This window comes from Oratosquilla oratoria, chromosome 9 (genome assembly GCF_046742065.1).
Source record: "Oratosquilla oratoria isolate Oo_2021 chromosome 9, ASM4674206v1, whole genome shotgun sequence".
Classification (NCBI taxonomy): domain Eukaryota; kingdom Metazoa; phylum Arthropoda; class Malacostraca; order Stomatopoda; family Squillidae; genus Oratosquilla; species Oratosquilla oratoria.
Genome location: NC_134785.1, coordinates 39,644,897 through 39,672,633, shown reverse-complemented (window position 1 = coordinate 39,672,633; position 27,737 = coordinate 39,644,897). Strand labels below are relative to the sequence as shown.

The window sequence follows — 27,737 nt, the reverse complement described above, 5'->3', positions numbered from 1 at the left end:
ATAAATCCTGTAAATACTGTATCATGAATTTGTTTACCCGAATCCTGCAGGCTGCTAGACTTTTCGCTTATTTCGTTCGTTTTGTTTACATGAGTACGCGATAACAACTCAAGATCTCGCACCTTTAAATAATGGAAACCATAGAGGAAGAAGTGGCTGCAATTGCGGCCATATACTGTGGAGAAGGAGAATGTAGCATAGTGCATCAAGGTAAGGAGGAACTATCGAGGAAGGTATTAAGTCATCAGGATTGTGATTTTTTGACACAAAACCCACATCACTTGGCAAAGTTGGGTAGTTTCGAACGTATTTGACACGTTTTTTAGGAAACTGAGACGTCTGTATTGTATATTCACTCGAAAAGTATCGAAAATGCTTTGCTCTTCTTAGGAGTTACCCATTTACCCATAGGAGGGATCTGCGAGTCCCTATACATTGTCTCCTTGTGATTATTATTTTAACCTTTCATCTTCCAGAGGTTACAGTTAGCTGAATAAAATCGTCTGACAACAGCCAGGATAAAACACGTGGGTTGACAGTTGCTTAGTATTAAATTAACCAACCAAACCTAACATAGCTGGGGTGGCGGCAACCTCTCTCCTATCTACGGCGCTAGCCGCGTTACTACTGTGTGTTCTAGGAAGCCTAGTCTTCGTAGCATGTGTCGGATTCAGAATGATTTTTGAAACAAGCTCAACGCATTTCCCTGGTCTTTAGAATAATGTTTACCTCACCGCCTTGAACGTTTTATAATTTTTTTTTCTCCCAAAACCAGAGGATAGGGTGCATGTAAATCAGTTCACAGTAAAATTGGAATTGAGAGATTAAGTAATGTTAATTAATCGTTGCAAAAAATTAAATGTGATCGGCAGAAATGCACGACGAGAATCAAACATATAGGATTGGTAATTTGTAGTATGGCATTGATAACGAAAAACTGGAAGAGATAGGTAGTCATACATTGATAATGTGGCTTTTTTTTTTTTTACCAGGTTATAGGAAATTGACGATAATCCTACTATACAGTTTCTCTTGTTGATAACAAAACGAAAAACGAAAATAAATTTAAAGTAAATATATGTTGTATCCAAGAATAAAACATTTCGACGAATTCTGCAACTTCACATGACAGTTGTACGGAATTTCTGCACCTTGCGGCACCTCTACCGCAATTAGTACTAAAACAAATCAAGTAAGGTGTTAAGTTGTGATAATATTGCATTTATGAATAATATTGTCCATAAGAAGTAAGGTTACTGGTGTTCATTTAGATTTCGGTATGGTAGATGTAGATTAAGAGACGGGTTCCATAATGGTAAGGTAGAACTTCCATTTTTACTGCGAGTAGATCTATCTGTACATAAAGGGCCTTTTTCCTTTTTAAGGGCCGTGGCCAAGTCAAAAGGCACGTACCCACTCCAGAATAAGTAAGAAGTATTAAAATAGATTGGGTTATCAAACAGGGCAATTTAATTATCAATAGTAATAGATACTTCAAATTGTAAGTCTGTGATGGGCCGAAAGGACATATTATAAATCACCCCAACTGTGACAAAGGTGTTACAGTCTGGCCATTTCATAGAAAGGGTAATTAATACAACAACAACAACAGTGATAATAATAATAATAGTAATAATAACAATAAATGTTTTGCAAAGATGTAAGTTATTGCAACAAAGATTTGTGTTATGGTATGTATTTATTTTATTTTCTTAGAAATGCACACCTACGCGATATAGCATTACGAAATTTATATATAAATTTTGTAAATCATAATACATCAATGTAATGAATATTTTTCTTGGCGGGAATTAATAACAGAAAACGCTGCGAAAAGCTATGCACAAGGGAATGAAGTTGTGTCGACTCCTGTAGACGCCATCATATTTTTTTTTAGATTCGGAAGTCAACGACGACCCCGATAACCTCTAGAATTACAGGTACCGCATTGCTAAATAAAGGTTAGGTTATAATTAACGAAATTATCATACTTTAATTTTTTCTACCTCGAAGCGGCTACGTTTGTTTGTGTATAGCTTTTAGCAAAATTGTCTTTATTAATTTCAGCCAGTCATCGTATATTACGTTGATGTATTATAATTTACAAACTTATGATTTAATTTCTTATTGCTATATCGCGCAGGTGTGCTTTTCTAAAAAAAAATACCACTTTATCTTTTGACACGAATTTCCTGGACAGTGGAAGGTGATGGATGAGGGGGTGTGGGTAATACGTACCTTGAGTGAGTGATGAAGGGAGGAGGAGGATAGCTGCAGTTGGGGAACCGAAGTCCAGGAGATTTGTATCACCATCCGGGACCACTTGCTCTTCCTCCAGAGCGAGCGTGAATGTAAATCAAAGGGGGGGGGGTGATGGGGCAACTCATTAAGTGAACCGTCCTAGGCTAATGAAACCCAGAACTCCTAATGTGAGTTTTAATGGATTAATTAATTCTATAATTAGACACTAGAATTATACTACTTATCATTAACAATGTGAGTTAACAATTAACTGGATTTCACATACATCCTAACTATTCCCTGCGCGCGATTCCTAGCTATAACTTATACTAAAACACCTTAACTTGTGTGTCTTGCGTGTGGAGACGTCTTCAATTGGCGCGGTCTCCTGCTGAGTTACGACCGGCGCGGCTCCGCTTCTGGTGGGGGCGGGGGGCGACGGTTTTCGTGTGGATCGGGGCGGGAAACTGACCGACTTCGTAGCTTGATGGTTAAGGACGGGCGCTGAGATGGGCTTTGTAAGCGACACTTCACCGACGTATTCTTGGTCAATCGTACTGCACTTTGTAGAGTTCTGGCGGGAGGGGTCTGTACCCAAATCACTTGTTTGATGTCACTTGATACTCGATCGTCACTTAAGGATGAAAATCCTTAATAGTCACATGAGGGAGGAAAGGACACGATTGGACTTCCGAGAATGAGCGGTCCGACCTCCCTTGTTGAACCCGATGTGAAGACTGACCTCTGTCCCGCGGCATGTGAGGTCAAAAATGCCCGCCAGTTAGCATCCAACGTTGCCAATACTTCTACGTTCCCGCCACTAGTGTTGAAGGGTACTACGAATAATGTTCATGTGGAAGATGACACAGTTCCAATTGTTCCTTGAGGTACACACTATTCACGAGCTTGTTAGATACGATCCTAATTATTCTAATTGCCTAGGTTAAAACAAATATGTGGCAGCGTGCAGGGGGGGTGGGTGTTTTCGCACGAAGCTGGAACAAGGTCGCTTTGTGCTTGGGCGCGGAAACCGTTGGCCATTAGGTCGTGTGAGAACACTTGAATCTAAAGGGGGGGGGGTTTCTCTAAATAAATAGAAGTTTCTCTCAACTTCGTTAAGGCACTGTAATTGATTGCCAAAATGGCACAACAGTTGATGAGGATAAGGAGAAGGAGAAAGGACAGGATGTAGCTACTAGAAGTCTTAAGGACTCTGGTAATTCCCCCGAGTATAGGGAATGAAGGGCCGAAGCGGTGAGTGCAGCTACTTGCTTGGAGTCCGAGGAGGCAGTAGAGGTAGAGTGGGGGTTACCGACGGAGGGAGGAGGTGGTGGTGACTCAGTGTGACCCGTGTGTTTAACAACCAGTGCATTGGTGGTTTGCTGACGCTTTGCACAACCATGCCAGGCGTTGATCCCTGTCTGATGACATCGTGGACATTTCCAGCACGAGGTGTCTGGTGGGGGAGGCTGGGATTGTGATGAAGCCGAGTCAGGGGTAGCAGCAGTTGGTGGAGGGGCGCGGTGTGAACAAGTGCGGGAGTCATGAGGGCCCGAGCACCATGCACACCGTTCGGTCGCGGCGCAATACCGTGAGATATGACCGATACCCCAGCACCGGTAACACCATGGCTGCTCGTCTTTCATCCTACGAAGTTCACAGGGTGGTAGGCATGGAAGGAAGCTGAAGTAGACACTCGGTGGTGGTGGCTCTATAAGGCTCCAAGTCACTACCAGGCGGTTGATGGGTGTGCCATTATGGTGGAATCTTCTGACTGAGTGGGTGCCCGGCAGTTCTTTGGCCAAGGCTGGTTCAATATTGACCGGGTAACGTGTTAAGAGGTATGTGGGATATTTGCGAGGCCTTTCCTGCGAGTCCTGAGCCTCAAGGTAGATGGACAGTACCTCTCCTTTCGTAACACTGTTGACAATATCTGTGCGGTTACGAGAGATGTAAACAAACTGAGATGTAATTGCTGCCATCTTCACCTCAGCTAGTTTACGGTCAAGTTTAAAGACTTTGTTTATATCATTCAGCCATCGAAGTTTTATGTCCACTGAGGGGTTAGTCTTGAACCGGAATTTGATATAGTCAGCCCTGGGAGCAAATGCTGGGGATGGAGGGTCACGCAGCGATGAGGTCCCCCTTGTGGGTGCCTCCTGTGCTACAGGGCGTGGATCGCTGTGGTCTGTTGTAGATATGCTGCTCTGGGCAGTAGATGTCTCAAATCGTTTTGAGGATTTGGCAGCAGGGTAAGAAGGCGAACTATTGCTGTCCGAGGTGTGGGTTATGGAACGTTTGGGAGTAGTTGTGGGGCGTGACATGTCTAGCGCAGACATTGGAGCTAGTGGATCACGGAGTTCGTGTCTAGGTAGCCGTGGCCAGTGAATGTCTTCCTCACTCATCTCATCCTCATCGCTTAAAGCTAGGTCGGCCTCAATGGCCTCGAAGGGAGATTGGGCCAGAAGGTTCCATGCTGCCTACCTTGGTAGGTAGGCAGATTGGGTTCAAGGGTGTGACGTAAAATTACTGTGGTGGTGGTTGATGTGACATAACTACGTCACACCAGTGCGCATGCGCAACAATGGCAACCCCTGACAGGGATTGTTTGGCCAGGTAGGACTGAACTTTTCCAATTCTACAGTCTAAGTCCAAGCACCACGGATTCCCATTTTTTTTCTGGCAATGCACTGTACCTTTATATCGTTCTCTGCGACTACTGGTGGGTGGTTGCAGCGTAGATTTTGGATTTTTTCCGAAATCGGTAGAGCTCTCTCTACACGTCTGCTTGCGTTGGCCCCCTAGCGGCGAGTGAATTAACATTAAGAGGATTAGGAAAAATTCCAAAACCTCCAGTTCAGGATCCCACTTGAGGGATAGTTAGGGATAGATTTCAGCCGCTATGGGATGCATCAAGAAGTGAAATGAAGTTTCACTATATAACACAAGAGGGGGAGTTGGTAGATTACGCAGGGATACGAACATATTCCGTCTCTCTAGTCCCGTTATGCGTAGCTGAGATTAGTGTAACGTCCTACCTCCTCCCATTTACAGGTACGTGAGTACGCTCTGTAAGAGTAATGAAATCAAGTGGCGATATCTGAGATTTATATGAAATATTGATAATATAGTAGATAGATATTAGCATTAAGGAGTTTAGACGAGTGTAACGCCCTACCTCCTCCCATTTACAGGGAGAAAAGGGTTGTTAAGGGAGTGTAAACACAGACCACTTGTTGCATAGAAAGGGGGGGGTTAGTCGTAGGTGTCACGTATATTCAATAGAAGCCATTTCTTTATTTTCGAGTGCAATTCTGACTGAGATCGTTCTCTCGTAAGAATACGTATTTTAAGGACGATATCAGTAATAGATTTGGATAGACAGACTGTGGCCAGAAGGTTGGAGCGTAATAACCACGCCCCCATACGCGTTCGTGACCTACTTAAGAGTTCCCATACCCACCGACTCGTAGTTCCATAATTACGTCATATACTCGTATCTACCTCGCACGTTCGGGTACTTATACATTTCAATCTGTATTCAATATTGTCTAGTGGAAAATATCCACAATATATTTTTGTATGTTTTTACTTTTCTAGTTTAATAATTAATTCACAGAAAAACCTAACCTACATTCTTTCATTACCCAACTGGGACATCGTTGTTGTAGTGTCACGGGAGGCTACTCGCTACCCAGAACCAACCCCTAACGACCTGAGAGGGAGGAGACGTTTGATAGACAGGATTAACTAATGGTTCCTTCATTGATCACACATATCCTTATAAGCGATTGGGTGGTGGCAGCGAATACCTCTAAGCCGTCAGGCTTAACTCCTTTTTTTTTAAATTCCCAATTCGTCCTTATATGGGTATTGTTGATCACTCCCATTCGAGGAGCTCTTGGACCCTAGTCAGACGAGACGCCTCAACCACCTCGCCCTTCCACCCCTCAGTTATAAGACCTTGATAAGAGTCGTTCTAGACGCTGCACGCCGCTACATTTTTGGAGACGGCACTACATTCACGTGTACTAGTTAAGGAATATAAAGACATAGTAGCTTAGAATAAACAAAGAAAATAACAGGTGTTTAAAAATCCAGTTATTACACATTTAAGGTCGAAAAGAGACACTAGAGGTCATGATTCATTCAGATAATCAGGTGGAGATGGTTGCCCTCCGACAAATGCCTGTATATACATTAATCACAAACTGTTATCATCCATCACAAAAGCACCTTGTAAACTTCACGAAAACAAGAAAATTCAACACAAGACATCACAACTCGACCTAGCAAGGAGGTTCTGCTTCTAAAGTTATGAGAGAAGGACAAGCACATGCAAAACTACTGCTTAACACCACAAACAAGCTCTTATTGGCACAAATGATAACAAAAACGTTTAGCAAACAAATGGATAAACTTCTTCTTCGTCACTGATATCACTCATGGAAAGACTTCATTGAATTGTGATTTGTCTCTCAAAGGATAAATAAACACTGCTGAATATATTACTGCATATATATTTACAGTAACAATGGCATTTACTCCAAACAACACAATACTATGATAAACAGAACTGTATCCGCCATGGCGTGCAGATATCTATATCCACCAGTTACACCATTCTCTAATATTGTAGACGGTTTTTCGTAATTACAAAAACATTCGAGCACTTAATGCAGTCATTCTCAACGGGAGCGATTTATGAGCTCAGGTGGGGGGGGCGAAAAACGTCACAGGTATTGCTTCTAACTGACAAATTTTAAGCCTAATATAAAAGATCTAGCAGCTAAGAAGCACCAGCTGGGCCCAAGGATCTCATTAAAACACAACGTGAGTAAAACATTTTAAATTAGTTGTTTATCATTGTTGCAATGATTTTTATTATTATTTTCCAATTAAGGGGGGCGACCTTTTTTCAATTGAAAAAGGGCGATATGGCTAAAAAGGTTGAGAAACCCTGACTTAATGGAACACTAAGAATCTTTAATTACGAACAAGCAAAATGCAATTTCACAATAGGCCAATCAAAGGTCACTCAAATAATTGCACAACTGAGAGTAAACCAACTAACATCTACAACTGACAGCATACGTACGTGACAACTCATCAACCAAACAGATCTATAACAGCGGATCAATACTGAAGAATGTTGACACAGAGTGCTCCCACTTTAGTCGTAAAAGGCGACAAAAACGGGAAGGAGACAAGACGGGGCATCCTACTCTCTCTAGCCCCAAAGGGTATTCATAGGAGAGAAAAAAATTATATATACATATATATATATATATATATATATATATATATATATATATACATATATATATATATATATATATATATATATATATATATATATATATGTATATATGTATAGCATGAGGGTCCGGGAGTTTTCTAACCAGAACCCTCAGGCTTGGGTCTTTTAATGTGCGTGGATGTGGTACAGAAGAGAGCAAAAGGGAAGAGATAGGCAGTATGTTTGTGAGAAGAAAAATGAATGTTGCCATTGAGTGAAACCAAGGTGAAAGGGAGGGGTGAGTTTGAGTGTAGTTGGGAGGGTCTCAGGAGTGAAGAGAGGAGAGAAGGTGGCTATACTAGTAAGTGAAGAGATAGGTAAACGTGTGGTGGAGTGGAAGGAGATTTCTTCTAGGTTGACGTGGATGAAGGTGAAACTGGGGAGATGTGGGTTTTTGTAAGTGCATATAGGTCTGGTAGTGAGAAGAATGTAGAGGAAAGGGAGGCTTTTTGGGTAATTTAAATGAGTGCATAGAGGGTTTAGGGAGAAATGTCTATGTAGTGGTATTGGGAGATCTTAATGTTAGGTAGGAGATGAACCAATAGACGGAGTGGTTGGGAAGTGTGGAGTTCCTGGAAAAAAATCATAGTGGGGAGTTGATGGTGATGTGTCTAGAAAGAGTTGATGATAGCAAATACAGTGTTAAGGAGGAAAGTAGGCATAAGTACACGTGGGAGAGGGTGGTGGATAGAAAGGTGGTAGGTATGCTTTAATGAACTATATAGTGGTAACCAGGAAAATAATAGTTTTGGATGTACACATTCTAAGGGAAAAGAGTGGGGGAATATCAGGTAATTTTTTGGCGGAAGGTAAGTTGAGAGTGGAGGATAGATGGAGAAAGAGGAAAAGGACAGTAGGTAGGGAGGATAGAGTAGAACAAGGAATGGGGATAGTTCAAGGAGGGATTCACAAGGTGTGCAAAGTTGGTGTGTGGGACAAGGAGGACGGGAGGAAATAGAGGAAAGGGTAGTGAGTGGTGAGATGAGAAAACAAAGAAGGTTGTAGAAGAGAAGAAACAAGCATTCACAAATTGGTTACAAAATAGGACGAGAGAATCATATGAGTACAGAGAAAAGAGAAGTAAAGCATAAGATAAAGGAGGCAGATGTGAAATGGGGTGAGAGTATGACAGATTTTTTTTAAAGTAATAAAAATATGTTTTAGAAGGAGGCGAATCAAATAGAGAGAAAAAGGTAAAAGATGCAGATGGAGAGATGATAATGGAAGAAACAGCAGTAAGAGGAAGATGGACACAGCATTTTAGGGAGTTGCTAAATATGAAGGAGGATAGGGAGGGAAAGGTAGTTGCAGTGGGAAGCGCTAAGAAAATGACAGTGATGAATGAGAACAACTGAGTAGTAATAAGGAAAGATGAGGTGAAAGCAGTTATTAAAATGATGAGAGCAGGTAAGGCACCTGGGTTGGGTGGGTGTCATGCGGAGTGTCTAAAAAGGGAAGTACAGTGATAGTGGATTGACTTGGGAGGTTGTTTAATGTTTGTCTAAAAGAGGGTAGAGTGCCTGAGGATTGCCTGTATAGTTCCACTTTACAAAGGAAAAGGAGACAAGTGTGAGTGTAGTAGTTTCAGAGGGATCAGTTTGTTAAGGGTAGTTGCGAAGGCTTATGGGAGGGTTTTGACTGAGAGGATTAGGAAAGGAACAGGAAGTAATTGGTGAGGAAATGTGTGGCTGCATGGATCAGATTTTTTTTTTTTTTTTTTTTTTTTGTGGTAAAGTAGATATGTGAAAAGGCTTTTGGAAAAGGTAAGAATATTTTTGGGGCCTTTATGGTTTTGGAAAAGGATTATGACAGGGTAACCAGGAAGGCACTGTGGGAGGTATTGCAGATATATGAGAAATAAGGAAAGCCGTCACGAACAGTCAAGAGTTTTTACGAGAGTAGTAGAGCCTGTGTTAGAATTAGAAATGGAAAGAGTGAGTGGTTTGCGGTAAAGGTGGGACTTCACCAGGAATGTGTTATGTGTGGTGCGAGAGTTGAATGCAAGGGTAATGGGCCGGGATTGGAGATGGTTAAAGGAAATGGGAGATAAACCCGTTGTTTTTGTTGACGACACTGAGCTTGTGGCAGGATCAGAGGAGGGATTAAGGAAGTTATTGACAAAGTTTGGGGAGACATGCGAAAGGAGGTTGAAGATAAATATTGATAAAAGTTGATGAAATGTACAAGGGGAGAATATGGCAAATTGGAAATTACTTTTACAAGATAGAGAGACTGGAGGAAGTGAATAGCTTTAGATACTTGGGCGCGAATGTGGAGGGAAAGGGAGGAGTGGGGGTGGAGATAGAATATAGATTGAGAGAAGCAAGTAAATGCCTTGGGGATTAAAAAGTGTAATAAGAAATAGACATTTGGGAAGGGATGATAAGAGGAGGTTGTATGAAGGCGTGATTGCGCCGACAGCACTGTATGGGGTAGAAACATGGAACAAAAGAGAGGAAAAGTTTAAATGTGTTTGAGATGAAATGCCTGAGAAGTATGGTAGGGTTACTAGGGCGGATAGAGTGAGAAGCGAGGAGGTAAAGAGGAGAGCGGGAGTGGAAAGGGACTTGGAAGATAGGGTTGATAAAAGAGTATTGGGATGGTTTGGACACATGGAAAGAATGAATGAAGATTAGTAAACGTGGTGTGGAAGGCAGGGGTGGAAGGAGTGAACACGACGGGGGGACCAAGGACGAGATGGATGGATGGGGCAAAAAGGACATTGGGAAAGAGGAGAATGTCTGTTGAGGAAGGGAGGAGACAGAAGATAGGGGCGAGTGGAGAATGGTTGTGTATGGATGATGCTGTGATGCATGGGAGTGGAGGATGGAGTATGTGTAAGTTATATTTTGACGCAGCCCGAAGGGATTTCTCCCCGTCCTCTCTTTTTCTGCATGAGGAGATTAAATGAAGCAGCCTTGCTGTGGATGTGCTGTGCATTGCTATATTGCTTCTGACCCAGGGCAGCGGGCGAGATGCAGGGTTGACCTATCATCCAGGAGGAACCAAGATTAAAAAGAGGGAGGGGGATGAATGGGAGTGGAGTATGCGGGGATGGAATGGGCGGGAGTGAATTTTTTGCCATTGTTTTCGGCTACCTCCCTTGTTTCTCTACAATGTGGGTCATCACGTGATATTTGAGACCACTTTTTGCTGAAAAGACTGCATTGGACAGGTCACACTCGAAAGGCTTCTCTCTAGTGTGGGTCATAACGTGTTGTTTGAGGTCACCCTTTGCTAAGAATGCTGCATCGCACAGTTCACAATTGAAAGGCTTCTCTCTAGTGTGGGTCATCACGTGATGTTTGAGATTATTTCTTTTTCCGAAAAAGCTGCATCACACGGGTTACACTGGAAAGTCTTCCCTCCAGTGTGGGTCATTACGTGTCGTTTGAGAGTACTCTTTCGTAAGAAAACCGCATCACACAGGTCACACTTGAAAGGCTTCTCACTAGTATGGGTAATCATGTGATATTTGAGAAGATACTTTCGTGAGAAAGTTGCATCACACAGGTCACAATTGAAAGGCTTCTCGCCAGTATGGATCATCATGTGACATTTGACACTTTCCTTTCGTGAGAAAACCGCAACACAAAGGTCACACTTGAAAGGCTTCTCTCCAGTGTGGGTTATCGCGTGATATTTGAGATGAGTCTTTCGTGAGAAAGCTGCATCACACAGGTCACATTGGAAATTTTTCTCTCCAGTGTGGGTCATCACGTGTCGTTTGAGATCACCCTTTGTCAAGAAAGCTGCATCACACAGTTCACACTTGATAGGCTTCTCTCCAGTGTGGGTCATTATGTGATGTTTGAGATGAGACTTTCGTGAGAAAGCTGCATCACACAGGTCACATTGGAAATTCTTCTCTCCAGTGTGGGTCACCACGTGTCGTATGAGATTACTCTTTCGTGAGAAAACTGCATCACACAGGTCACATTTGAATGGCTTATCTCCAATGTGGTTCATCATGTGATATTTGAGAGCAGCCTATCATGAGAAAAGCTGCACCACACAGGCCACACTGGAAAGGTTTCTCTCTAGTGTGATATTTAAAATGATTCGTGAGATGGGTGTTCCGGAGACGCCACACCAGGTTCTTTTTATTATATGACGAATATACGGAATTTTCGGATACCTTTTCCAAGGAAATGTTGATATTTACCCTTGTTCTGAAAGAAAATATATAATAAGTTCGACATCTAACTTGTTATGACCATGTAATAATAGTAACACGTGGGTAAATATAATGGGACATTAACCAGAATGCAGCAGAGGAAGGGAGCAAGCAACTCTTATCAAAGAGGAATCCTAAAGAAATGGAAAATTGGAATGGAGTTGCGCAGAAAAAAACTGGGATATTATAAATTAATCAGGAAATAATAAGGCAAAATATTGGCTGAATAAATACTGCAAAGTGATAGAGAACACGAGAAAAAATATGTTTATAATGTAGGATACAAAGGACCACTATAACACACACACATCAAGGATGTCATAAATAAGATTTAAGAAGATTCATGAGAATTTCATGTTTATTTCTACATCAAATCACTTGTTTCCCACTTTTCAGTGATTGTAGGACATTTGGGCCACAGGACATAATCATGGAAATAAATACCAAAACATTTTTCAAACAAAAGAACACATTTCATCAGACCTCATGTATATTTCAATGGAACAGAAATGTACATAAATCTACACGTTCGGCTGTCCTCCACGCAGGTTGTGGCTGATGCCCTTCTACACTTATTGCCTTCCTTTCTGCCAGTCACCAGGTTGTGGAGACGAGTCTAAAGTTCGTTGTAAGACTACTCTTTGTTCGCTTAGTGTGGCGGATGCCACGCTTCATCTGAAGCAGCAGTGTCCACACAGGATGGCTCAGGTTGGAGACATCCAGACAGACCTTCTGCCCACCCCTAGTCGATGTAATCACTTCCATATTTGTTGAATAGCTCTGAGAAAATGACTCGAGTTGGCAAGCCAGGTTTATATACAAAGGTGTCCGAATGAGGTGCGAGGTGAAGCCACACCTATTAAATTTGAACTCACAAAGGTGTGACGCATTAAAGTAACACTTTGTCATCAAAGGCACAATTTATTTTGCAAATCATTAAAAATATTTACTGTATTTTACATGTATTTTCAATATTTTGTTCATGGCCCACACGTCCACCATTGGGTCACCTCCGTGGTCCAAATGTCCGGGTTTCGTGACCTATGGTCGAAAGCCCGTGGTCCAAAGTTCTGTCCACATATTTCGATGACCACCCTTCCTTCCTCTAAGCTCATGGTTGGCAGGAAAACAAGTAAGATTCCGCAGAAATATCACCTGAAGCCTACAGATAAAACTAAAACATGTTGAATTTTGACATCCTTGTGATAGGATAGATTGACTTCTAGTCAGTCTATCCGAACCCGTCCCTACCTACACCTACGTTAGGTTAGATTCACTATTCCCTTCTATCAAATACTAAAAGCGTACATTTGGAATAGCTTGTTGAGTTATATTTATTCAGTGAAAACAACCACTTAAAATGAGTTATAAGTAATTTGCGTGTGTACTTGTGCCCCATAGCAATCTTAATCGTAAATCAACATAAGGTTTAATTTTTAGGCTAGGATGAATGACGCTATTTCTAGAACATTCCGATATAAAGTATTACTTGCTAACATTTTAGGGGTATCCCGAGAATATACAAATACATTGAGACATTAATCAAAGTGCAGCAAGGCAAGAGAACAAACAACTCGTACCAAAGAAGCTAAAAGGAAAAAGAAGAAAAATAAATGGACCACTGAACAAACGCAAAATTGATGAGCGCAGAAAAAAACAACAACTGGTAAAGTGAAAATTAATAGAGTAACAGAAGCCACAAGAGTGAATAAATAAACATTACAAATAGAAATAAACCACAATAAAAAAATAGGAGTATGATGATGGATAAAATAAGAGAACCCCCCACCCCACACACACCACCACCGTTCTATCAACTACTAAAACAAGGGGCATGGGAGTAGTTTGTTGAGTTTTAGTTATTTAGTCAAACCAGTCACATAAGATGTACTGCAATTTATTTTTCGCGACAATTGATTTGAACTCGTGGCAATCTTACTCGTAAATCACGAAGACAACGTTAGACTATTTTTTTTTTTATTAAATTATGGAGAATAACGCTATTTCTGGAACCTTCCGGTATCAAGTAAATTACTACTATTTCTGGGGGGTCAAATGCGAGGTATTTCACTGCATGAATTTGAATCATTCCAGTCCCAAATAGCATAGGATATTCACGTAACCCGCATCCTTCGCATTAAAAAGAACTTGCCGTGAATATAATAACCTAAGAAACGTATTCCCCAATTTGTGGTTTTGTATCTATGGTCGTTGCATGCTTATCATGCGAGGATGTAAACAAAGAATCAGCGTTTTGACAAGACATTCTGCCTACCAAATTGGTAGTGTCCATATGCGATTGGATTTAACATCAAACCAGGCAACATAAAATGATGAACAGAGATAGAAAATAACCTCTACCACAATGAATACATGTACACGATTAATGAATGCCCACAAGGCCACAAAAAATCGTCCTTGCTTCTGGGAAGAGGCGGGTCGGACGGTCAGTTTTATTTTCGAAATATGTGCATGAAACATGCAAATTCACCAACTAAGACTTTGACAAACCATCGCCTGCATGACTCTTGTAGCGGCTCCTTGTCAAATTTTCCGTCAGAGAATTCTGCGTAGAATTCAGAGACGCGTCGTTGGCAACGCTCAGTTCATACCAGGCCTTTAAGAGGGTAGAATTGCCTTTTTGCGCTATGCTAGCTACGATAAAAGTCATAAAAATGCCGTGAACGAAATACTCAGGCACTTTCATCGAGTCCGCCATTCATGCACTGCGCCGAATGGTACAGATGCGCACTAGGGCACGTTCGGAAGGCTCGAAACTCGAGCTCTAATTTTGATTTTTTTTTTAAGGTCGGGCGGGAACGATATATATATTTTTAATGTTGCCTAATAACACTTAATACCTGCATGGTTGTTGTGTTTCCAAATTCTATGCCATTTTTGGATCTCACAGATGTCCCAATTTCAAAGATGTCTGTACTATGCAACTGCTCATACTATAAAGCACCCTTTTGTATTCAACACGAAGTGGACTTGAGGAGTGAATATAGTTTTACTCGTAACAATATCATAATCAGTGTACTTTGAACTGAGAGATTAGGCAGTGAATTACTTAAATTGGATTTGCGTACCGAGGAAGCCCATCAAGAAGAATGTAAAAAAAAAAAAAAAAAAAAAAAAAAAAAAAAAAAAACGGATACACACATCTACCTCTGCACAGAGTGACAAATACAAGAAAACTATAATGAATTCTTAAAAGCCTGCAAGAGTGGATCTCAAAGGACGACGAAGCACAAAATAACATTATTGGAAACGAAAAGGAGGCATCAGAAGCTGATTTAGTTAAAACAGATGGAGTAAAAATTCATCAAATCACGAGAGAAGTAGATCAACCTACAACCAAAAACACTCCAGCAACCCCCCCCCCACACGCACACAATTTGTTGAATCTACCAAAACACTTTTTTATCCAACAACTGAACGAACCAGAGGCAGAGGCCGATGGCGAAAATGGTACCAATGACAACCAAACAAGACGTTAAATATGTCCCTTCTAAAAAGAAGAAAAGGAAAAGGGTGCAGTCATGACCACCTAAAAAACATGCCTCATTTAAATCCAAAACAAGACAAACATAATCAGAAAATAATAATGATGATTAATAAGGGAAGCAAAACACCCAAGGAAAAATAAGACCTATTTCAAGAGCTACGAACAGAATATATACAGACGCTCCTCAACTTACGTTTTAGTTACGTTCCGAACGGCCGAACGTAAGTTGAAAATGAACGTAAGTTGTTACTGTACTATACATCGGTAAATTTTATTACCATATCTTATAAAACACCCCTAAATCATTAATTAAACACATAACATTGTAAAATAATAACATTAATTTCAAATAGATTAAATTCAAGCAACATAAATTGAGATGGTGGAGGAGGAGGGGGAGGAGGAGGAGGCAAGGCATGTTCAGTTTGTCGTCTGCGCAATGTAAACAATGGACGCAGCGTCGTGCGCAAGTATCGTTTGAACTACGGAGAGCGCGGTAAACTAAAAAATTAACTCAAAAAACTTTTTTTTCATTTTTTTTTTACCGTCAGTTCAAACGTAAAATTGAAAAAAACGTAAAACGAATGAACGTAAGTAGAGGAGCGTCTGTATATATATATATATATATATAATATATATATATACACCCACAATTCGCATTAAGATCAGCTCAGACTAGCCCCAGTTCAGGTACAAATCATCCAAACCAGTCACTACATACCCAGAGCCCCAACAGGATCAACAATCGTGGCCATTTAGAGCTCCCATCACTAGAAGCAGTCATATTAACCAATATACAAGGCCGTAAAAATAATAATAAATTAATAAATAAATAATAATAATAATTAGATAATAAAATATATATATAGTAATAATAATAACCAAAGTAAAGTGTCTTTCCTGAAAAAGCTTATAATCATGGAAGTTTCAATGTATATTGCCCTAACGGAGACTCACTCAAAGAAGGGTGTTACATGCAGAAAAACCAATTAACAACTACAGTTTATACAGAGTGAAAAGAGACTAGAAAGCATGAAGGCGTTGTGACAATACATATTTCAGAAAATATCTGACCATGATATTTTGTCACTGGAGGTACTAAAGAAGAACAAGTACAATTAAAACTACCACTAGACACCATGAGCAAATTCTTCTTGGCACAAATAATAACAAAACCTACCAATTCAACTAGCACCTTGGATTTATTCTTCAACAAGTCATCATATGCCATCTTATATCACTCCTGAAAGGAGTGATGTTGTATTTCCAGGGATTCAATCAACACTGCTGAATATATTTACAGTAACACAAATTACCTGTGGTCGGGGAAGTCCCTGTGGTCGGGGAAAAGAATACTGCCACCAAGTTTCCCACTTGGATCGTAAGAGGCGAGAAGAAAGGGACGGGGAGAGGGACTAGGCATCCTTCTCCCTGTAGCCCCACGGGGCAAATTCCTAAAAAGGAAAGTGAAGGCATAAGGGGTGCTGGAGGGCCTCGGGCCAGCACCCTAAGGTTTGGGTCTTTTAATGTGCGTGGATGTGGTACAGATGAGAGTAAAAGGGAAGAGATAGGTAGTATGTTTGTGAGAAGAAAGATGGATGTGTTGGCTTTGAGTGAAACTAAGTTGAAAGGGAAGGGTGAGTGTAAGTTTGGGAATGTAAGTGGGAGGTTATCAGGAGTGAAGAGAGGGCGAGGGAGGGAAGGGGTGGCTATTCTAGTGAGTGAGGAGATAGGTAAAGAGGTAGTGGAGTGGAAGGAGGTTTCCTCAAGGATAATGTGGATGAAGGTGAAACTGGGAAAGGAGATGTGGGTCTTTGTAAGTGCATATGGGCCTGGCAGTGAGAAGAGCGTGGAAGAAAGGGAGGCCTTTTGGATAGATTTAAATGAGTGCATAGAGGGTTTAGGAAGAAATGTCAATGTAATAGTACTGGGAGACCTTAATGCTAGGGTGGGAAATGGTCCAATCGATGGAGTGGTTGGGAAGTGTGGAGTTCCAGGAAAGAATCGTAGTGGAGAATTGATGGTGGAAATGTGTCTAGAAAGAGAGTTGATGATAGCAAATACAGTGTTTCGGAAGAAAGTCAAGCATAAGTACACATGGGAGAGGGTGGTGGAGGGAAGGGTGGTAGATAGAGCGCTAATGGATTATGTAGTGGTAAATAGGATTATGATAGGAAGAGTTAAGGATGTACATGTGCTAAGGGGAGAGGGTGGGGGAATATCAGATCATTTTTTGGTGGAAGGTAAGCTGAGAGTAGAGGATAGATGGAGAAAGAGGAAAGGGACAAAAGGTAGGGAGGTTCTTAGAGTGAACTCCTTGAATGAAAAGGAAAAGGAGAAGGAGTACGAAAAGAAGCTGAAGGAGGAGTGGGAGGGAGTAAAGGATAGAGCAGAGATGGGTGTGGAGGAGGAATGGGGATGGTTCAAGGAGGGAGTCTTAAAGTGTGCAAGGATGGTGTGTGGAACAAGAAGGACTGGGGGAAATAGAAGAAAGGGTAGTGAATGGTGGGATGAGGAAACGAAGAATGTTGTAGAAGAGAAGAAGCGAGCATTCACAGATTGGTTACAAAAGAGGACGGGGGAGTCGTATGAGACGTACAAAGAAAAGAAAAGAGAAGTAAAGCAAAAGGTAAAGGAGGCAAAGAGGAGAGCAGATGTGAAATGGGGTAGGAGTATGACAGAAAATTTTGAAAGTAATAAAAAGATGTTTTGGAAAGAAATTAAGAGAGGAAGAGGAGGCGAATCAAGTAGGGAAGAAAAGGTAAAAGGTACAGATGGAGAGATGATAATGGAAGAGATGGCAGTAAGGGGAAGATGGGCAGAATATTTTAGGGAGTTGCTAAATGTAAAGGAGGATAGGGAAGGAAAGATAGTTGCAGTGGGAAATGCGAAGAAAATGAGAGTGATGAGTGAGGAGAATGGAGGAGAAATAAGGAAGGATGAGGTGAAGGCAGTTGTAAAGATGATGAAAGTAGGTAAGGCACCTGGTCTGGATGGATGCCATGCAGAATGTCTGAAAAAGGGAGGTTCAGTGATGGTGGACTGGTTGGTGAGGTTATTTAATGTTTGCTGGAGAGAGGGTAGAGTACCGGAGGACTGGAGAAGTGCCTGTGTAGTTCCTCTTTACAAGGGAAAAGGGGACAAGTGTGAATGTAGTAGTTTCAGAGGGGTCATCATATGATATTTAAGAAGAGTCTTTCCTGAGAAAGCTGCATTACAAAGGTCACATTGGAAAGGTTTCTCTTCAGTGTGGGTCATCACATGATATTTGAGATGACCATTTGCTGAGAAAGCTGCATTGCAAAGGTCACACTTAAAAGGCTTCTTTCCAGTGTGGGTCATCACATGTCGTTTGAGATCACCCTTTGCTAAGAAAGCTGCATCACACAGGTCACACTTGAAAGGCTTCACCCCAGTGCACATGATATTTGAGAGCAGTCTTTCCGGAAAAAGCTCTATCGCATAGGTCACACTTGAAAGGCTTCTCTCCAGTGTGGGTCATCATGTGATATTTGAGACAACTTTTTCGTGAGAAAGCTGCATCACACAGGTCACATTGGAGAGGTTTCTCTCCAGTGTGGGTCATCATGTGATAGTTGAGGCCACTCTTTCCTGAGAAAATTGCATCACATATGTCACACTGGAAAGCTTTCTGTCCAGTGTGGGTCACCACATGTTGTTTGAGATTACTCTTTCGTGAGAAAGCTGCATCACATAGATCACATTTGAAGGGCTTCTCTCCAGTGTGGGTCATCATGTGATCTTTAAGACCAGCCTTTCTAGAGAAAGCTGCATCACATAGATCACATTGGACAAGTTTCTCCATAGTGTGGGTCATCATGTGATATCAAAGATGGCTCATGAGATAAGTGTACTGCAGATGCCACACCAGATTCTTTTTATTATATGATGAATATGCAGAATACTTGGATACCTTTTCCAAGGAAATAGTGATATTTACCTTTGTCCTGAAAGAAAATATATAATAAGTTTGACATCTAACTTGTTGATAACATGTGATAAGAGTTACACGAATGTATACAAATATAGTGGGACATTAACCAAAATGCAGTAGGGGAAGGGAACAAACAACTCATATCAAAGAAGCTGCTGTTTCAGAGACTGGGACAGAAAAAAAAAAAAAAAAAAAAAAAAGGAAATAATACAGCAAAAGAGTGGCTGAATAAGCACTGCAATGAGATAAAAGACAAAAAAAAAAAGTGGTCGGTGTATATGTAGGATACAATAGCATAATTGGAAATATGTACCTTTGTCAAATTTTTGCAGAGGATCATTATACATACACACTAATCACGGACATCATAAATCAACATTTGCGAGATTCATGAGAATCTGATATTGATTTTTATGTTAATCACTTGCTTTCCATTTCTCAGTAAACCTGCCCAACTTCAGGACTGGTGGGAAAATTAGTAAAGTTCTTCACAAATACCACCAGAAGCTTATAATAATAATAATAATAATAATAATAATAATAATAATAATAATATATATATATATTTCTGACATCCTTGAGTGAGAAGTAAATTACTTTGAGTCAATCTATCTTAACTTGTCCCTATCTACACTTAGGTTAGATTCACCCCTCCTTCCATCAATTAACAAGGCACACAGTGGAAGTACCTTGTTGAGTTATAATATTCAGTGGAAACAGTCACTTCAAATGAGTTACAAGTAATTTGCGTGAATATTTGTGCCATGTAGCAATCTTACTTTTAAATCAACACAGGATTTAATTTTTTAGGTGACTGATAAAGTAAAAATTAATTATGAAACAAAAACCCACAGGATGCTTACCTTAGTGCAATTAAAAGAAGCAAGAGAGCTTAAGCTCATAAGGGGTGCCTTATTTTGATGCCTTACAGTCTCAAATTGGTCATATCTGTTTTTTAAATATATTTACACTTATGCTAGTAGTCACATTTTCAGTGAGGCTGTTCCACTTATTCACTACCCTTGAATTAAAAAAAAATTATATTCCTCTTTACTATTCGAGGGTGTGGTTTCATTACCTTGAGGCTACAACCTCTTGTTTCTGGGTGGCAGTTTCTGGTAGCCAACTGTAAATCTTCTTCACCCCCAACATTATCCATGCCTTTCAAGATTTTGAAAGTTTCTATCAAATTTCCTCAGGTCATTCATTCTTCAAGTGTGGGGAGTCTCAGTCTAGCTAATCTCTCCTCATATGAACAGTTTTTCAGTTCCGGGACTAGTGTAGTAACCCTTCTTTGTATGTGTTCCAGCTTCTATATGTCACCTCTCATATATGGAGACCATGGTTATACACAATATTCAAGACACATCCTTACCATTGCCTTATATAGGGATATCACCATATCCACATCAAGACATGCCAATCTTTTTTATAAGACCCAGCATCGAATTAGCCTTTGCTATATGTTTCGCTGTCTTGAGGCCTTGAGATCACTAGCAATGATGACTCCATCTTTTTCCTCTTGTATTTCCTCCAGTACTTTCTGTCCCAAATAGTATTCACAGCCTGGTTCTTTCTTCTAATATGCATAACTTTACATTTCTCTTCATTAAACTGGAGCAATTACAAAGGTTTACAAAGGCGGAGCATGCCGACAGGAGACCTTTTGATCCATAATCTAGGTCGGATGCGAAAAAATAATCATATTAATAATAAAACAATAAATAAAAACTATAATAATGTAAATAACAAATAAAATACATAAATAAATGCACATGTATAGTTAAATAATAAACAAACAGGTAAATAGTAAATAATAATAAATTGACATATAACTAATAATAAATGAAAATCAGACAGACAAATGATAACAAAACAAAAACAAATAATATAAGATAAAATATAATCATTACAGCATCTTACTTAGGTATTTATCTAACTGATTCTTAAAGCTTTGAACTGAACTACATTGCACTACCTGTGCAGGAAGTTTATTCCATTCATTTACTACACGGTTGGCAAAGTTGTTTCTACCTACTTCCAAATTGAATCTATTTCCGGACAGTTTGAGACCATTGTTTCTTGTCTGATTCTTATTCAATGTGAAAATTTGGTCACTTTTGATGTTGTCAATTCCCTTTAAAATCTTAAAGACCTGTATCAAGTCTTGTAGGGTCATGCCATCTTCTGCAGTTCTTATCCAACAATAAAAAATTTCATCATCAGCGCAGTTTTCCATTTGGCTGGACATTATCTAACATGTCATTTATGAATACTAGGAACAGTATCGGATTCAATACACTCCCCTGTGGGATGCCACTCCATACTTGCAGCCATTTCAAGGAGGTTTCCCTGTGCAAAAGGCTGGTAGAGAATAAATAGAAACAGGGATAGAAGGTGAGGGATGCATTTATATGGTTTGGGTGTATGTAAATAGCACAGTTCGTAGGTAAGGGATTGCATAACTTCACTCTCTGCTTTGAGTTATAAAAATTACCAAAGGCCTGATACTCATTTATGAGGTGTACATGGTTTGCTGACCTGTAAACTAAGTTATGCAGAGATTCGAGATTGCCTAAGTAAACAATATTACATATAGCCTTGTAACAACGAATCTGCTTGAAGGGTAGAGAAAATTCAATTGGTTTACAATTGTAAGATCACGCCCTTTGAGGAGGATCTTAAATATAAAGTTAAAGACCATTGGACTAAAGAAATCACCACATCACTACAAAACTTACCTAGGACCAAAATGCATGTTCTCGAGGGGAGTCCCTAGGTGTACCTAAGAGAATCACGTTGTAGAATTTGTGAAGAAAATCAGGGAAAAATCTGCACCGTTTAATTCCCCCTCATATACATAAGCTAAAACAAAATTTGTGATGTGCTATATCCTACACTAAGTGGAACTAACAGTCTAGAACTTGACTACATTGGATGATTAGAGGCACAGGAACTACTGATTAAAATTGTGAGTGACAAATTGTACTACATAACAGACAGTAGAGAAAATAGAGAGTGAAAGTGGCGTACGAAAGTGGCGGCAGCTAGGGGCAAAACCTAACTCTACTAAAGAACTTAGTGTAACATACGGCTATGGGTGTGTGAAGAGACTGGTGCACTGAACAAACTACAACTACAGGACCACACAGTGCACGCAACCACATAGTGCACACTGACTGCGAGGGGCAAGCTAGTGAACTAGAGGACTACTGCGAGGGACAAGCTAGTGAAAGAGAGGGCTACTGCAAGGACGAGCTAGTCAACGAGGGGACAACTACGAGGATGAGCAAGTCAATGAGGCCACAAAGGATGAGGTTGATGTGCTACATGTGAGGAAGATTACAGAAGAAACAGTTGATTCAAATCGACATAAACAACTGAAGGTATGACCACAGAAGTCATGAGGTGATTACCTCACAAAATAATATTCCAAAGTTTTCGGGGAAAGAAAATACGGTGGAAGTCAATAGGTTTCTCAGTTTAATTGGTATACTGTACTAATAGTGACATCAGACGATAAAAAGAAAACAGACAATTTAAAAGAAAATGTAGATCTTGAGAAGGAGAGGGCTAGTAATAAATTTCCAGCAAATGGAAGATATAAACCAATATCTTATAACATTTTAAGCCAAAGTGTGATCAGGATCCTATCTGGTCTTTGGTTAAAATGATAAAAAAAAAAAAAAAATGAAACTGAATATTTAGCAAAATTAGACAGATGGTCTAAGTGCATGATTTCTATGTTGAAGGACTCAGATTGGACAGAAAGATCCAGCGATAAGTTAATAACATTTGCATTATTGGTTCATAATTGTGATGCAATGCAGAAAAGCTATACAGAGATCTTAGAGAAACAATGGACTAAGGGGAGATAGATTACCTTCTTCAAGTTTATAATGAAAGTAAAGCAATTAGTCCATATGTCATGACAATAGAATGCAACAACAGAGAGAAAATAGGAATTCTAGGAGTGACTACAGAAACAGAGGATCTGAACTTAAGAGTTAGAAGTACTTCAAGGAATGATAGAGTTGAATGCCACAATTATAATAACTGGGGGGCATAAAGCACGAGTGTTATTATGAGACTATTTGTAGGAACTGCAAATATGAGGGTTATGATGAGTATCATTGTATCTGTTTGTATCACCAGATAAACACAGAATTGTAAAGCAATGCCAAATTTTCGTATTCACCCAGAAACAAGAGGAAAACTTCCAGACATAGAATAGAATAGAACAGAGCTAACCCTAGAGCAACAAATAGACATTATTGTGTTAGGGTGTTAGGGACACAAGTGACAGGAGAGTAAAAGAAAACACCCATACCAAAGACAATTGTATATTGACTATAACAATTTGAAGGACTTCTGTAGGACCCATTATTGCAGGTAGAGTTTTCAATAAACCCATTCAAATATTTATCGATACAGGATCTGTAGTCAGTGTTATAACAAGCGAAATTTTAAACCAGTTGAAACCAGGAATGAAAATCTTGGAACCAATCCATTATTCATTGCAAGGAGTAACAGGAAGGCAGTTAAAAAATCAGGTAAGACTATGTTATTTTATACAGAAATGAACCCTTGCACATTCCAGTGATAGTTGTAGAAGAATCAGTTTTCCCAGGAGATTTATTGATAGGATTTGCAACTATGAGAAAAGAGGGCATGATCATGTCCTGCTGAGTTGTCCTGATCTAGAAGTAAGCTTGACTGCATTGCTTGTGAAGCACAATAAAGCAATTGCTTTGCCAGGGGACTCTTTAGGCAAAACAACTGTTATAAAACATCAGATCATATTAAAACCATGGACTCAACCTATTTATATACCAGCCTATAGATTACCACATTTCAAGCTATCCATTGTAGTACAAATTGATCAATGAAATGTTATCACAGGATGTCGTAGAACCAAGTCAAAATTAATGAAATTTCCCTTTGATTCTGGAGCCAACATCAGATGGTACCATGTGTCCAGTTATTGATTAAAGGGAATTGAATAAACAGACTATACCTGATAGATTACTGTTACTGGAAATATTATTCTTTGTCGTTTCGGAACCAAGAATAGGTATCTTAGCACTATAGATATCAAATCTGCATTCTGGTAACTCGAGTTACCACCTGGGGATGACAGGTGGTGGTGGATACGGAGCTGCCTAATGTAGGCCTTATGGTCTTTTGCAGTCTCCTTTATTCTTATGTTCTTAAGGTTCAAGGGAAAATAGAGCATTTTTTACAACAATGGGACACCATGCATTCAAATAAATACCATTTGGGTTATGTAATAGTCTATTAACTTAAATGAGATTAATGAATACAGTTCTAGATGGGTTGTGTGGAAACACTGCCAGTGTATTTCTAGATATTTCAATAGTTTCCCAAACAGTGACTGAGCACTTTAAGAAATTAGATTTGGTATTCTCAAGACTAGTTGAAGCAGGATTGAAAGTGAAACTTGAAAAATGTAAGTTTTTGCAGGACAGTGTCATTTATTTGGGACATAAAATAGACAGACATGGACTTAGTACAGTGAATTCAAAGGTAGAAGCAGTAAAGAACTATCCAGTTCCGAACAATGTAGAAAAAGTTAGAAGTTTCTTGGGATTGACAGGGTATTATAGAAAATTTATCAAGGGTTATGCAGACATAGCTAATCCATTAAGTTCTTTGTTGAGGAAAGATTCAAAGTTCATTTGGGGATCTGCACAACAAGCTTTTGACAAGTTGAAAGATAAACTTACTAGTTCTCCAGTTCTCATATTTCCTGATTATGATAAAGAGTTCATTCTTTGTACTGATGCGTCTGACATAGGGTTAGGAGGCATACTGATGCAAGAGAGAGATGGAAAATTGAATCCGATAGCTTTCACATCGAGACTTTGTAATAGTGCAGAGAGAAACTACTCCATTACAGAAAGAGAAATATTAGCAGTGATATATTCACAAGAGAGTTTTAGATATATGATACTGGGATATCCAGAGTGTGGACTGATCATACAGATCAGAACTTATTCAAATGTAAGAACCTTAGGGGCACACTAGCCATGTGGTTTACTCCACTTCAGTGTTAGGAGGTTAAGTTTGAATATATTCCAGGTAGGAAGAATGTTGCAGCAGATGCACTATCTAGGAATATTAGCCAACCAATGTCAGGGTTGATCAATTTCATCCGCAGTATTAATGAACTAGGAATTCTAGGGAGCTCTGATTAAACATCTGTCTGCTCCATACTGAGCTGCATCCCACAAGTCTAGGATGAATAAACATTACAGAGAAAGAAGCCCTAAAAAAAAAAAAAAAAAAAAAATCTGAGTATGATGAAGGATACAATAGCACAGATAACTGGAAATAAGAAATCTAGGTAGAATTTTCAGAGGTCTACACCCACTCAATATTCAAGGATGTCAGGAATCAATGAGTGATTCTTGCAATTTCTTTATTGGTTTCCATTTGTCAGGGAACACCCCACCTCAGCCCCCCCCCCCCCAAACAGTTTTGGTGAGTAAATGAGTGAATTTTAGCAAAAATAGCACCAGAAGCCCATAAATAACCCTATAAAATGTTTATGTCTATCTTAGAGCGAGAGAAAAAAATAATCTAGTGAAGTCAACTGAACCTAACCTATCAATACCTATAGTTAAGTCAGTCCAGGGGTTCCCAAACTTTTCAGCTCATCGACCCCCTAGTAAAGTTTAAGATTTTCTATAGGCCCCCAAACTATTAATTCACGAATTATGTCAGTTTATTATTATCATTGGTGGTGTTATTGTTATTAATGCTAGTAATATCATTATTATTATAGTTGTTATTATCATTATTATTATTGTTGTTATTATCATTATTATTATTGTTATTATTATCATTTTAGTTATCAATAGTGTTATTATCATTCTGATTGTTATCATTTTTGTTATCATTGTTTTAATTCTTTACTATAGTTCTTGTTTGGTCTCAAATCACTTCTGATAATTCTAAAGTACCATAGTCACAGTTTTCGTGTTTGTGGATTTTATGTATTCTATTCGTGTATTTTTATTTATTAATTAATTTATTTATTTATTTCATTTTGATCCATTATAAAAGGGCCAAATGGCAACATTTATCAAGGCGATGACATTCCAATAATGATACAGACACTTTCACATATACATTATTACATAAACATATGTTTTAAAATAAATATTTATAATTTACCAATAGCTTTAAGAGTGATATTATATACTCTTTATTATATTACTATAAATAATATTCAAGCCAATAATATTACACAAGCTTGTCATCTTGATGTTCATTCACAATGTGGTTGTGTGTGTGAGATTCTCCCTACATGCACAGAATGGGGAGGATTTTCGACTCACGAGTGAACTGAGTACTCTTTCAGTACGGGAAGAGAACAGGATAATTTCATGCTAACCATTTAATTTTAAAGACTGCCTTTCAACCCCATAGTAATTTACTGACCCCTTTCAACACCCTAGCAATCTACTGACCCCCTTTCGACCCCTTGGATGGTCTTATCAACCCCCTAGCAATCTACTGACCCCCTTTTGACCCCTTGGATGGTCTCATTGACCCCTGGGAGTCGATATAAACCACTTTGGGAACCCCTGAGTTAGTCTAAACTTATCACCCACCCCTTTCTGTCAACTACAAAAAATAAGGCACATGATGGGATTAGCTTGATTTATGTTTATTCATAAAGTCACTTCAAATGAATTACTACTTACTTTTCATGAAAATCTATTTGAGACCATGGCAATCTTACTTGTGAATCACAAACATAAACTAAAGCCTATTTTTTTTGTTAGATTAGGGTTAATGACCCTGCTTCTGGAACCTTCCAACAAAAGTAAATTATTTACTAATATTTTGTGAGCCAATGGTTCCTCTTTTGAAATGGAGCTTTCACTGAATGTTCAATGCATTTGAGAATTTCAGTCCCAAATAATGTATGATACTCCTGTAACCCACATCCTTCACATTAAAAAGAACTTGCTGAAAATACAGTAACCTAAGAAAATTTATTCTCTAATCTGTGGCTTTTTACCCATGATCATTGTATGCCTACCTTTCAAGAATGTAAACAATCAATAAGTGTTTTGGAAAGAGCTCATTCTACCTACCAAATTGGTAGTGCCCATATCATAATGATAATCATATGCGATTAGAACTAACATCAAACCAGGCAACATAAAGTGATGAAAAGATAAGGAAAATAACCTCTACCACACAATAAACATAATTATGTACACGACTGACGAACTTCCACAATAGCACTTGCTTATAACCTGCATGACTGTTGTGTCTCCAAATTCTATGCCACTTCCGGTCTCACTAATTGCCGAACAAACCGAGAAAAGCCGAACAAAACAACAAAACCCAAACAAGGAAGGGTTTGGCTCAAATGCACACTTCTATATATATATGGTTGCATTATTTTAACTATTTTCTCTAAAGTGTGTGATTTCCATGTAATATGATCAAGGAGAACTTACGTTTTTATCCTCTGCAATTTTACCGACCCAGGCTACGACTCGTCCAGCCCGCCGTC

General features: G+C 39.4%; 1 protein-coding gene and 1 long non-coding RNA gene across 3 annotated transcripts; one reads left to right on the top strand and one right to left on the bottom strand.

Annotated features, from left to right (window-relative positions):
• Positions 1-94: 94 nt before the first annotated feature.
• On the top strand, positions 95-22,107 carry LOC143028325 (uncharacterized). Its single transcript, XR_012966721.1, has 3 exons — positions 95-210; positions 477-527; positions 22,046-22,107. It is a non-coding gene; the product is annotated as an uncharacterized LOC143028325 (long non-coding RNA).
• LOC143028324 (uncharacterized) lies at positions 7,589-27,737 on the bottom strand. Of its 2 annotated transcripts, none has more exons than XM_076190250.1 (2): positions 27,682-27,737; positions 7,589-11,712 (listed from the first exon to the last, which is right to left on the bottom strand). In XM_076190250.1, the coding sequence occupies exon 2, from the start codon at positions 11,510-11,512 to the stop codon at positions 10,835-10,837; it is 678 nt and encodes a 225-aa protein (XP_076046365.1). In that variant the 5' UTR covers positions 11,513-11,712; positions 27,682-27,737; the 3' UTR covers positions 7,589-10,834. The 2 variants fall into 2 exon arrangements, with proteins under 2 accessions (XP_076046365.1, XP_076046366.1); XM_076190251.1 differs by lacking the exon at positions 7,589-11,712 and adding an exon at positions 18,399-19,193 and having other exon boundaries at positions 27,682-27,729.

Bases quoted from the DNA above. Each gene is read 5' to 3' on its own strand.
- LOC143028324 (XM_076190250.1), bottom strand. From the start codon at position 11,512: ATGATGAACCACATTGGAGATAAGCCATTCAAATGTGACCTGTGTGAT.